General features: G+C 45.9%; 1 protein-coding gene across 1 annotated transcript in view; it reads left to right on the top strand.

Moving 5' to 3' along the window:
• LOC144168778 (lysosomal Pro-X carboxypeptidase-like) overlaps positions 1–14,087 on the top strand; it is a 209,815-nt gene that overhangs the window by 133,941 nt on the left and 61,787 nt on the right. Inside the window, exon 5 of the mRNA XM_077697743.1 lies at positions 11,496–11,653. Within this exon, the coding sequence (XP_077553869.1) occupies positions 11,496–11,653 (158 nt within the window). The remainder of the gene's footprint in view (positions 1–11,495; positions 11,654–14,087) is intronic.

Genomic DNA, 14,087 nt, shown 5'->3' on the forward strand with positions numbered 1-14,087 from the left:
TCCACTTGGCCCACTGATAACGCGGATAACACGGCCCGGCGCAGCCGGGCGGCAATACCAAAACATATATAAACAAACCCACTGCACGTTTCGCCGCAGTATTCTGTTTAACTCGATAGGAAATCCTGATGACCAAGGAGCTCTCCATTCCGCTCTAAACAATATATATTGTAATGAAGATACTACGAGCAGCAAGGGCACTTCCTTAAATGGGTATGTGCGTAGTATCGGGACAATTCCCCCAAAGCGGGTATGTCCTCGAATACGGGACAATCCGCCACAAGCGGGTATGTGCCTGGATCTGCGACTGGCAGCCCCACCGAGAGTGCTGTGCGGGAGACTGCTCCTGAGACCCGCCGAGAGCTCGCTCTGACCCGTTTGGACTTCACGGCAGTAAGACCTCGCTATAACGCCCTGTCAATAAACCCCACTATAATATCTTCATGTTGCAACCAATTTGGGAGGAAACTAAACTTTGATAAATCAGTTCTTCCCCGTGCCACTAACATGAAAGAGCGGGTACTAACTGAATATAAGCTCTGTAACCTACCTCTCCAGGAAGTCAAGGAATACAAGTATCTTGGTGTAACTCTAACAAATAATTTTAGCTGGATTTCCAACATTAAGCAAGTTTCCTCGTCAATGGTGCGTAAATTATGCTTCCCGAGGCACAAGCTGAAGCATCCTCCCACAAAAGTTCAGCTTACCAATCCTCGATACTCCCAAAAGTGGAATGTGTCTGCATTGTCCTGGACCCATATACTAAAACTAACATTGAAACAGAAAAATTTCAGCAGAGGGTATTTCCTTTCATTTATTCTCTATAAGCTCGTTGTTCTGTCACTACACATTATGCTATCAAATGGTATCCTAACTTTGCAGTCACGACGCAGCTTCTTGCGCCTAAAATCTTTGTACCTGCTTGTAACCACAAGCTTGCTCTGAACCATGACCCCTACTTCAGACCAATTAGAACACGTCCGACCCGGCATTCACACGCACAAAATCCCAACCTTTGCTCTCGTGGCGTTCGTATAAAATATTTCCTGTTTTCGTTTTCTTTCTTCTTTCATGTATGATGATGTATGATAACTGTATTGTTTTGCCCCCCCCCCTGGCCTCTGGCCAGCAGTATTTGTAAGTAACAAAATAAACAAATCAGCACTATTTTTATTATTATGGTTGTGTTTAACGGCGCAAGGGTATCTGCGACCAAAGAGCGCTACGACTCTGTTAGGTGGTCTTTCTATGTCAGGTTTGTAGTTAAAATGTGTATGAGATTAGCATGGGCATGACACTGCCTAAAAACTATATATGGGTGTAGAGGGCCCTTAGACTAAAAAATAAAAATGCTGATAATGGCGGATGAGAGGAACAATGGTTGATACATGAGGGCGCCTGGAGCCTCAGAGCATGCTGCACAGCCAGGCTCCCTGTCTTCAGAAACTCCATGAAATAGGAGAGAGTCTGTGGTCTGAAGTCACGCTCTGTATGAAATGAGTTTTAAGAAACGGACATCTGCAAGATAAGTTAAAAGAAATTTTTAAGATAACATTGGTTCGTCTCCGAAGAATAGTGAAGGGTGTAGTGGAATATTGTGTGTGTAGAGTTTAGGGAAGTGTCGTTTTCTGGCATCATTCATGGACGTACACTCAGTTAACACGTGGAGAACGGAGAGCCGTTCCCCAAACTTGTCAAAAACTGGTGGGAGTGCGCCATTCAAAAGATATGCGTGTGTGGCGTGTGTGTGGCATCTTCGCAGTCTACACATGAATACCTCTGTGAATCTATCTTGTTTCTCGGTGCGATATATACCTATGTAAGGTTTAACTGTGCGTAACACGTTGTTGGATCCTTCGTTCCATTCCTGCTGCCACATTTCACGAAGCCTCCATCATATAGCTGGTTTCATGTCCAGATATGGAACCAGAGGTTCATCCTCGCGAGTGCGAAGAGCAGCTGCCGCAGCATACCGGTCGGCAATTTCGCTCCCCCGTATGCTGCTGTGCCTCGGCACCCACCACACTACTATCCTCATATCTAAAGCATAAGCCAACATTATCTTCCTATAGGCGGTATTCAATGAAAAGTTTAGCGGGCGATTTCTCCACCTGGCAACACTAAAAATCGCCATGTCGGTGGCCACCGTGCCAGCGCATACGCTTTGCGCCCGCATCTCGACGAAAAAAAACACCAGCGCACATCGTCTGTTGCGTTTCAGCCCGCTTATCGGTAGTGGCGTCAACAGATATAATATTATTCGCACTCACATTAAGTGGTGGAGCTCTACCTACCCTCGAGCACTTCGAATCAACGGAGGATGAAACCGCGGCTGCGAACGGCGCGTATAAACAGCATAAGTCCGACGTTGCAGTTGGCTGCCGCCGCGGATGTCGACGCATGTGCACCCGCACCGCACCCACGACTTTATGTCTGGTAGGTGGCCTCTAATACGTGGTTGAGTAGCAAAACCGAATAATTTCTTTGGAGAAATGGTTCACACGTACACCGATTTAGCGCTGGCTTTCTTGTGGGCTAAATGTTTCACACCCAACAAAACAACTCACGTCTGACTTTAGAGCGCGGCGGCTGGCAATCAACTGATCTGCGGCGGCTACTTCATACGCGTCTTGCGATAGGTAGATCGTAGCGTGCTGCAGTCAACAGCACTTGGCGTCGAGGTATTACTTTGCGTCCAGAGGGCAACAGTTTGAAAACGATGCAGTTCCTGCGGTCAAACAGACCACTGCGCTCACGTTGCAACCTTTGTGCCACAACCGACTCGCACTCGCTCGTAGGTGTGCGCGGAGGCTGGGGTTGAATTGCAGATAAGGTTGTCACACTATGAGCCGAATCATGACTTTTCGCGTAACCAACGCTATCGCGGTACAACTGACTCTCGAATCACTCGCACACGCCTTGCACGGAAACCCAAGGTCCCGTCGTGGCCCGTGGCCTGCCTGGGCGCTATGAAGGCATGGAGGAGAAGAGGGGGCCTGCTCTGGGGGCCGTGCACACAACGTCGCCTTGGCAACACACGCTTGGCCAAAGATATGGCGGCGCACTCGCATGGTTGCCTGCATGCATTCCATGCTATTGAATACCGGCTATAGAGCTCTTTTAATACGGGGTTTTTACTTGGTTTGGCCAATTTAATGCCATCACGACACTGAGAGAATCTGTAAAGATAACTGACTGTTGTATGTTTGTTTCTGTGGTGTACTCTACCGTAATTATAATTCCGTATGCTTCTGCTGTAAAAATGCTGCAGTTTGCGTTCACTGTCTTTGTACTAGTGAAGTTGGGGCCATGTGTAGCACATGGGACACCAGAAGCGGACTTCGACGCATCTGTGTAAAAATTAGTGTAGGGGTACGTGTGTTGCAAGTGTGAAAAATGCTGTAAAATAAGTTCTCTTGGTGCGTTTTTTTGCTTATTTGTCTAAAGGATACGTCAGACGACGCTGGACGCAGGTCCCAAGGGGCAACGAGGTCGGTTGGAGCAGTCTTGTATAAGTCATTAAATGAGACCCGAAGTTCCTGTGCCTGCATTCCCGTTCGGAAGGGGAATGGCATGGTGATAGATGGACGGTTAGAAAAGAAATCGCTAGCCGACGTGTCCATGATGATCGAATTACATGGATGATTAGTCAACGATGCTATCTTAAGAGCATACTTTACTGCTGTATACGTCCACTGGTGCTCTAAGCACCATTGGTCACACTCAACATATAGGCTTTGGATGGGACTTGTCCGAAAGGCACCGGACGCAAGCCGGAGCCCTAGGTGGAGGACTGGATCTAACATTTTTAGGGCTGTTTTAGTAGCGGATCCATATACGACACTGCCATAGTCAAGGCGCGACCTCATCAAGCTGTTGAAGAGACGCAGAAGGCACGTTTTATCTGCTCCTAGGACTGATGGGACAAGATTTTGAGAATGTTCATTGCCCTTATGCATTTACTCTTTAGTTGTTTAATGTGCGGAATAAACGTCGGATTGTCGTCTAGCACAACACCAAGCAATGTATGTTTCTTTTTAACGGAATGGCCGTACCATTCAAAATAATATCAGGGTCAGGCCTATGCTACGCAGCCTTGAGAACAAAACAGGTAGTTTTATCGGGGTTCACCTTAAAGCCATTCTCATCAGCCCACTTGGCAAGCTTGTTCACACCTAGTTGGTCCTGCCGCTCACATATGTATAGGTTACAGGATTTGAAACTGATATGTATATCATCCACATATACGGAGTAAAAAATAGTTGGCGGCAGTGCCTTTCAAAGACTGTTCATGTTAATGATAAATAGTGTACAGCTGAGTACCCCGCCCTCTGGAACTCCGTTTTCTTGTGCGTGTATTTTCGAAAGTGCTGCACCAACTCTTACTCGGAAGATACGCTCAGACAGGTAGCTTTCTAGTGTATTCAGCATGTTTCCTGACACACCGTATGACTTCATGTCGCGCAGGATACCGTAACGCCATGCAGTGTCATACGCTCTCTCCAAATAAAAAAAATAGACATGCAGTGCTGCCTGTGACTGAATGCATCCTTGACGTACGACTCCAACGCCACCAACTGGTCAGTCGTGCATCTGCCCGACCGAAATCCTTCCTGGCAGCTATCGAGGATTCCGTAATATTCTAAGAAGTACATAACTCGTCTATTAATCATCTTTTCAAGCAACTTGCTTAGACAGCTGGTAAGGGCAATGGGACGATAACAACTAGATTGAGAGGAAGGATCCTTGACTTCCTTCACAATTGGTACAACTATTGACTCTCTCCACGCCCATGGAAAGCGTCCAAGAGACCACATTTTATTAACGAGGGAAAAGAAGAGCGTCAATTGTGTTAGCGTGGAGGTTTCGTATCATTTCAATGAGATTTTGTCTGGGCCAGGTGCTGAATTTTCACATGCGGCCAGGGCAGCCTGAAGCTCCTGGAGCGAGAATAGGGAGTTGTAAGAGCCCTTAAGTGGCTTGTTGTCCCGTATGGGTTTGTGCTCAGCTGACTTTTTATGCTGTATAAATGTGCTCGTGTAGTGTGATGAACTTGATACGTGTTCAAAGTGTTTCGCAAGCGTGTTTGCCTGGTGCTCAAGCGTGTTGCCTGTGGTGCTGACAAGTGGTAAATTGTTTGTCTTGTGTCCTTTGAGTTTCCTTATTCGATTCCACACCTTGGCTGTGTCAGTGTAAGAATTAATAGATGATATAAAAGACCTCCAACTGTTGGTTTTGGCTTCTTTGCGGCCGGATGCGCTTTCCCATGGCTTTAGCGCGTTTAAAAGCTATGAGGTTCTGGGCAGTGGGGTATCTACGGAGAACACCCCAGGCCTTATTTTGTGTTTGTCGTGCAAGCCTGCATTCCTCATTTCACCAAGGTCTCCTAAGATTAGAACTACCACAAGATGCCTGGGGAATGGCACTTCGGGCAGACTCAAGGATATGACACGTAAGAAAACTACAAGATTCATCGATGCCCAAGTGACTGATGGTTGAGTAAGAACGTTTTTATTTTTTCTTAAACTTTTCCCAGTCAGCACCGGATTCTCTTAACTTTTTATAGGAGATGGAAGTGGAGGGGCACGTTTCTAGACATCTGAGGGTAACTGGGAAGTGGTCACTTCCGTAGGGGTTAGTGTCGACCTCCAATTCAACACATAGAAAAAGAATGGAAGACCCAATAGCCAAATCGTTGTGCGAATATGTGTGGTGTGTTTGAGTGTAGTATGTTGGCTGTTTGGCTGTTTTTTGTTGAATAGGCAAGCACCGGATGATAAAAGAAACTTTTCCAGCAAGCGGCCCCGGGTTCAGACGTTCAGACTCCCAGAGTTCACAATAAGCATTAAGATCCCTTACTAACAAAAAAGGCGGTCGAAGCTCGTCTATTAAAGACTCGAAATCTGAACTTGATAGGTGGTAGTCAGGCGGAATGTATAAGCAGCAGACTGTTATTAGCCTATTAAAAATTATTGCCCGGACAGCCACTGCTTCGAGAGGAGTAACTGAAGGAATTGACAGGGGACAGATGTTTGCGTGACAATCGCTACACCACCAGAGGAGTGAGTGCAGCTGTATCTGCCTTTCCTGAATACTGTGTATTGAGTGAGGAAGTTGGTTCGTGTGGGTTTCAGGTGTGTTTCTTGTAGGCACATGATATTTGGCTGATACTTGTGGAGAATTTCGTAGATGTCATCGAGGTTTTTCATTAGGCCCCTACAGTTCCATTGCATTATACTTTGGGCTAGCATTAAAGCCTAGGAGGACTATGGTGCTGTGTATGCGGTTTTCTGGGTGATGCTACCTGCGTCACTGCGCCTGAATCAGGGCAGTGAATTGTGTTGCTTGAAACTTGAATTGTGTTGCTTTGCACTCGTCAGTCTCAGGGTCGTGTCCGGCGTACTTAGCACACGTTTGTTTCCCTCGGCACCCATTAGTTCCATGCCCATACCGTCCGTTGACACCTAAAGCAACGGCGCGGGTAGGTATGTACACTCTGGTATTGCAGTGAATAAAGCCAGCGTTGATGGCAAAGTGCAATGATCAAAGGCTAAACTGATGTGCTTTGTCCTTATTTTCTTTCCGTCACGTCTCATTGTGATGCGTGGAACAGCGGTTACCCCCTGATCGCGCAAACCATCAAGGAGGTCCGAGTCAGCTTCATATATCAGTTCTGCTTCTGAAATGACTCCTTGGCAGCTGTTGAGGGTGCGGTGGTAAGTTACAGTGATGTCAAAGTCGGCTAAATTCGGTTGCTTCAGTAGGGTGTTCGATTGGTTCTTGTTGTTCACTTGAATAAGCAGGTCTCCAGAGGTTAGTTTTTTGGCTTGGTAGTTTTTGCCTACGAGACTTTCTGTAAACTTTGCTACTAAGAACACAGACCTGCTGGTAATGGGCGTTGCCTTATCAGCTGCCTGTATTATTAGAAAGCGTGTAAAGTTGTCAGGATTGGTGAAAAGCAGGTTTGAAATAGGCTTGGAAATTGCTTCGGTGCTGGTTCTTTTTGGGGCCCGATCATTTGAAGAGAGGGGTTTTGAGAACACCATGCGCCATAGTATAAAGCAGGGGACCGGGGTTCTTTCTTCATTGACCTAACCCTGGTAGTAAATGAGGTCCCGGAGCTCCCTGCCTAGTAGACAGACGGGGAGCCCATCGGCCGGAGCTTGACCAGGGCTCCGACGGCCACCGTTTACGGCTTCTACCCTTCACTTTTGAACACCTCGCCACCGCTGGACACGGCTTATGTATGGGAGGTCGGGGTCCGCGGTGTCGCTGTTCACCGTCACCATGAATACTCAAGCTGCCCCGTGCGGGGAATCGGCTATATGAAGCGCCGCGCTGCTGCTGCTGCTTCTGCCACTGTTGCTGCTGCTGCCACATGTGTGTTTCATGCAACAAATTTATTAAAAATTACACCTAAATTTTTTCTGTTGAGGCCTTTTCGATGTTACTAGCCCCATGGGTGGGAGATAAAGACAAGTCAACTTTTAATTTCTTGGACATAACCGCACTGCCTTGGTTTTAGACTCGTTTGTGCCTAGAGAATTTGGTAAACTCCATGAATTCAACGATGTGAGTACATTGCTTCGCTTTGTTTTACGTCTCGATATGGTGCTCTCTGAAGATTAGAGACGAGACTAATATCATCAGCGTGCATAAAAATCAACAGCTTTTATCCATATACGCAACATCATTGATATTGATATTAACAACACTTGTCCAAGCATGCTTCCTTGTGGTATACCACCCCATATTGATAGACGCTTCAATTTGGAATGATATAATAATAATTGCTCCTTACGATCATTGCAATCGCTGTTTAAGAGCTGCAGAAACTGTCTAAGAGAACCATGCGGTTGTCATTTTTCGGTGATGGTATTATGATTTATTCTGTTGAAAGCTTTTGAATAATGCGGGCATGTGAGGTTTCTGCGCGAAGGAGAGCACAAGTATTTCTTTTTGGAGGCTTTCAGTGGAACGGTGTTTTGTTAACCCACACTGGCATACTCGTATGCATGCTCATGAATGCTTTCATTTGTTTGTTCAGAAATTTCGAGGACGGTAGTCTTTCTTGGGCTACTGTGTCTGCAACTCGTTTCAGGTCGGCCAAAGTGAAACAGTAGCTGCACAATCGGTTTATGTATCCACAGCCAAATCTAAGCGTCTAAGTCCGGTGGCAATTGCCAGCATTGTTGGCCGAGAACAAACAATTACGTAAATATGGCTCAGAAAATCAATACATAAGTGACATTTGCTGTGTTCCTTTATAACTAGTTTATGAGTGCATGATTTTGGAAATGAAATACTGCATCCATTGCTTAAAAAAACACTGCGTCACGTGCTGTTGGCCGCTCTAATATTGCTTCTAGCGGAATTTAAAGAAATCAAACGGAAACAGTTTCGAAAGGCTCCAAAGCTCCGCTTGGAATGCACGTGAAGTAGGGAAATGTGGTTAGAAAACATTGAAGTAGGAGGCCGCTCCACCGTACTGCAGCGCTGGCATCGAGGAACCCGGCCTGGAGCAGTGGAACGCGGTAAAGGTAAACTGACGTGAGAAACGCTCCAGCGTGTTTACCTTGGGAGGAGCGGGACGGGATAGAAATAGCATGAGAGGTGAGCGGGAAAGAGAAGGGTGGCAGTTACTTGGCAAATGTCGACGAAAGACTTTCGTCAAAATTTGCAACGAAAAGAGCAGATACGCGGCCAAAATTTTCAATGACTTTCTAAGATGTCGGCAATGCAGATACAGGCCTTTAGTTTTACATCATTTTACGGTCGCCGCCCTTAAAAACTACGTACACTTTTGCTAACTGGACTCTTCCGGGGAATTTTATCTCTAAGATTGTTTGATTTATTACGCACTCAAAAACATCAATTACCGCACCAATCGTGCTTTTTCAGTGATTTTAATTTCGAAGTCTCCTTTGTCGCAACTCGTGCTATTTTTAACGAGAGCATTGCTTCTCAGATTTTTACAGATATCGATGAGTATAAGAATGCATTTTCTGTTAATCTATGCTTAAATTTAGGGAAGCTTGCACAGTTTGTGTTAAGACAGCTTCTTGTAATGGACACAAATTCGTCATTAAATGCATTGGGACGTCTTCACCGGTCAATGTTCTGCCTTTCTGTACTATTTCTAATGCCCTCGAATTTAGGCCGGGTTGCCGTTTGAGCCGAGCAATTAGTTGCTTCCAGATTATGTCAGAGCTTTGCACTTCATCACCGTTAAACAAATTTTGAAAATACTAATTTCTAATTTTACGCAATAGGTTGTTATATTTTTGTGTTTCCTTAAATTTGGAAATATTCAGCATTTCAGGTTCTCGAAAAAGCCGGTAAAAGGCTTTCTATTCTTTATCGCTTTTAAAGAATCATTAGTAATCCAGCTATTACGTGCCTTACGAGGTTTACGTCTTGGTTTATGGGCAAAGCATTTGCAATATAAGCTCCTGAAATTTGTTACAAAATCGTTACAATCTTCATTATGAAAAACAGCATCCAAATTCGCATTTGACAATGCGTTTGAGAACTTCTTCGGTGTTATATCGTTCATGTTGCGATATTTGATTGCTTGCTTTTTAATTTTTCGATTTGAATCATATGGCTACTCATGACAAAACAAATTGTTAGGTGATAACTTATGTGAGCACCGAGTACGCCTGAGCAATGTGGTCTATTCTTTTCATTTTTTATAAATAGATGAATAAAGTTGACGAATTGAATTGTACGCGAGTGGGATTGTTGATAATTCTTGTTGATATTGTTGTTTTCAACTTGACCCTTGTTTCTGCTTTCGTGAATTGTTTAAAAAGAGCACGCCTATTATTCCTGTATCCCCCAATCCTGCAATAGCCTCCAGAGTTGAGGCAAGCAGTATCAATAAATAAATAAATAAATAAATAAATAAATAAATAAATAAATAAATAAATAAATAAATAAATAAATAAATAAATAAATAAATAAATAAATAAATAAATAAATAAATAAATAAATAAATAAATAAATAAATAAATAAATAAATAAATAAATAAATAAATAAATAAATAAATAAATAAATAAATAAATAAATAAATAAATAAATAAAACTCTATGATCTGAAAAACACAGAAAAATTAGGCATGCGTAACAACTCAAACACTTCTCCATTCGACTCATGCGATCAACCATACATTACAGACCTCAGAACAGATTTTAATCAGCTTTCCATTCGCCAGCAAATTTACCGGGCAACAATTATTATATTTGTAGGCGGCCGATGAGGCGGTGCGGCCGAGCCCACGTTTATTTTGGTTGCGTTGGCTGTGCCATGGACAGGACCAGGTACGTAGAACGAGGGTGCCGTTCCAGAGGTGTGCCGGGTGCCAAGTGTGTTCCGCTGTGCCAGCTGGCGAATCTCCTGATGATGATGGTGGTGCTTAAGAAGATGATGATGGTGGCGCTACATATTTTTAAATTATCATTTTTTGCAACATCAGCCGGCTGGATCGCAATAGAAGCTAAGGTAATGTTAACGCCAGTAAAATAACCCGCTCAATAATCTTCAGAAGTTGAAATCGGAGCGTTTTTAGAAGTGATCTTGGTAGAAGTTCCCGCATACAATTATATTTTATGCTTTACTGATATGGCTCTTTAAGACAAAAAATTACGCCCATCTTCCCGCGAGGAAACCCTGGTGTGATGCGACGCATCGGGAGGTTTAATTGGTGTTTCCGTTGGGTTGATTCTCTAAATCGCGTGAAACGTGTTTCCATCACATGCGGGTGTTCCTATACGCGGGACGATGGGCGTAATTGTTGTGTCACACCACTCACTGAAGGGACTGTCGCTTCCATCACGTCTTCATCGGAAGAATCAAGTCAAGCACGAAGTAGTCAAGCAAGGTCACGTCAAGTGCGAGAGCGAGCGCTTGACTGAACCGCTGCAGCGCGATACCCGCTTTATATTCACAGCGCTTGAAGGAGAGGAGACACTGGAGGAGAGTCGCGCGCCGGAGCAGTTGCTAATGCAGCGTTACGCAGAGAAGCGCGCCCAAACAAGCGCGCCAGCTGGGGTATGCTAATGAGCCGGAGTGAGAGTGTTGCACACAGCTGTGGGAGAGAAGAATGCGGACGGATGGCGCGACGACGACGCAAGAGGGACATGCCTCAGAGCAAGAGATGCGTCGCATCTAAAAAACGCTTAGACAATCCCGTTTCACTTTTCGTGCTGCAGTCTAGGAAATCCGAGTCTAGGAAAGCGTATGAGACGACCATACCTGTCTCCACACTGCTGTAATTTCTGCAACGGCTTTTGCTGAGAGGGGTCTATTGCAATTCACGGGGCTGTAGCCTGGCAACAGAGGCCAACTCCTTTGCACGCATCGGTGTCTTTGTGATGCGTGGAACAGCGGGCCTGATTCGCCTGATTCGGGGCGTCTGTTGTAGCCTAGAGGGACATCTGAATCGTAACAAGTGCTCAAGGCTAACCCCACCAATTTCTTGCGTGTGTTTCAGTGCGCTCGCAGGCAGCGCTCCGATCAACATGTCCCCTGGCCTCGTGCCTTGCGAAACATTCAACGAGGCGGTTACGGCTGCTTTTGACCGGGAGTCCGAGCTGTGCTCAGCTGCCATCCGAAGATCATGGACAGCGCTTCAAAACCTAGGGAACACGGGTAGGTAGCGCAGCCCAATGCTTTCAAACTTCGCAGTGGTTTGACAGCTATTTTCAATGCTTTCTCGCCGATACAGCGAGCGGTACTGCAGGGTTCAAAATTTGCTCTACCGGCCTACGGATCGGAGGCGGTCAGGAAACAGTGCAATAATGTAGCGAATTGGGCGATTTGTAGCACATTTATGTTGGTCAGTGAATACGAAAACAGGACAAGAGCGCTTGTGTCGTCCATGCTCTTCTTGTCCTGTTTTCATCTGGGCTGGCCATCATGAACGAAAGAGTGCTTACGTAGAACTAGGAATGCACGCACATCAGTAACTATAACTGAGTAAAACCTGACACGAAGCAAAACGAAGCATATGTGCTCACTCCGGAAGAGGCAAGAAGCAGGGATCTTGGCGGCATACCGAAACGCAGGTGCCGTGGAGAGGGAATTCAGAAATTCTCGCCTTGAGTCCAGCTCCCGGGAAACTCACAGCCTGAAGTTCACCGTCGCGGCAACGTACATAACGGACCAGCGCCCACAGAACAATGATCCGCTCATCCACCTGAAAAATTGGGCGTTCAATTAGAGCATGCCAGTTGTGTGGACGCTGAACTAGCCGCTGAGCGGAGCTGAAATGTAATAATTGCGGAGCTAACGACAAGAACAATAGCAACGCAAGCAGTGATAATTAACCAATCCACAGTCTATTAAGAGTGCATGGCGACAGCTAATATATTTTCGTACTGGCGTAAAAGTAATGTCACGAGCCACATCAACCCGCAGGACCCACAGAAACTCCAACATGTTCTGTCGTGAGACCGGTCCGCCGTCGAGTCATGACATCGGTCAGAAGTAAAAACCATGGCCATGGTAAAAACTGAGAACTGGAAGATTTGTGGTGCGAAGATCGTGGCTTGGTTGTTTTTAGTCTTTGCCGTGTAATAAGCTTAGCCAAGCTCATAAAGTCAAAATGCCCCCACACTAGATCATATTTCGCCCGTATATTGGCTTACGACTCTTGGCTAACTTGTAAGCTGTATATGGAATTGCAAGCTGTAAGCGCGAAAGTACGCTTTTTAAAATTTACGCTCAAATAAAGTCAGGAGAAGGATTTTCGAAGTGAATCTAGGTGAAAAAACAATTAAATGTGCCGAAGCTTTTACACAAAGCGTAAAACGTGAAGCACTTTTCGCAAATGATATGCACACGATTGGGATCACTTTATTTGCCGTAAAGGGGCAATGAAGGGGTTGGGCCAGTCGGCGGTGGGAGGGAACAGCGCATATTCTGACGCGTGTTGAACTTCAGTTTTCGTGATGAGGCTGGTGGCTGGTGAGAGGGCAGAGAATGCCTTTTCCAGCTTCAGCTGACGTGTTGTAAGTGCTTCCACTGCGGCGTGTAGTGGGGAGGTTGCTCCGGATAGGGCTTTTAAAATGGTGTCCAGCAGAGTGTCGAAACGCTCATCGAGCTGCTCGGGCTCTGGAGACGGGAGGGGCGGGAAGGGGAGCAGGTGAGTGTGTTCACTTTTTATGCGAGGGCATCTAGGCATGCCTGAAATTCTTTTTGTTGCTGGGACATATTGTGTAGGAACGCTGTTATGTAGGGGGATAGGGGTTGTTGTGGGACGTAGTTAAAGGTTGGGAGGAAGCAGTGGGAGTGCCGCGTTCGGCCCCTTATCAGCTCACCCGGGCCGTATGTGGTGGAGGATCCGGGACTGCAGCAGGGGGTGGAGGAGGGCGGCTCGTACCTCCGCTTCCCTTATTTCCGCATCTAGTTCAGCATTAGTTTCCCCTGAATAGGACGGAAGAGCCTGTCTATCGCCTCTCGGGATGTAAAGAGAGCGTACCTTATTGAAGAGTTGCTGATTTGTGCCCGGGAAATTATGAACTATGCGGACAGTCAATTCAACTGAGTTGTCTTGGACCGTTCGGGATCTAGATGTCTGAGAAGTGACCATGTGCGTTTCATACTTAGGTTTCCCTTCATCTGATCACAGATCTAGCCCCATTGATCTCGCGCTTATTCGGCAGCGTGGTTTTGTATGGACTCGGTTAACTCAGCTAGCTTCAGGCGGAGTTTGCGGTTGTGCTTGTTGTTGCGCCAGCGGCGCTGTATGCTTTTGAATGCTTCCCACATGTGCTGTAGCCGGGAATCTACTACATCCGAAGGAATTTCTGGGTCTAAGCGAGTGCTTACAAGTCGGGCATCGGAGATGATTCTGTCTACCCAGTCCTGGAAGTTGTGGGTGCTAAGTTCTTGCGAGGAGTTATTAGCACGGACGTTGCGGAATTCATCCCAATTAGTAAAATAGGTTTGTCTGGTTCGCGGTGGAATGGTAACGTCAAGGAAGATATCCGTTTAAATAATTCAGTGATCGCTGCCCAGCGATGAATCAGTGCAGGTCCAACGGCAGCGCTTGATTTTGTGAGTGAGAGTGAGGTCTGGGGAG

Source organism: Haemaphysalis longicornis, unplaced genomic scaffold (assembly GCF_048455015.1).
Source record: "Haemaphysalis longicornis isolate Haplotype H1 unplaced genomic scaffold, Haemaphysalis longicornis Haplotype H1 scaffold_2, whole genome shotgun sequence".
Taxonomy (NCBI): Eukaryota; Metazoa; Arthropoda; class Arachnida; order Ixodida; family Ixodidae; genus Haemaphysalis; species Haemaphysalis longicornis.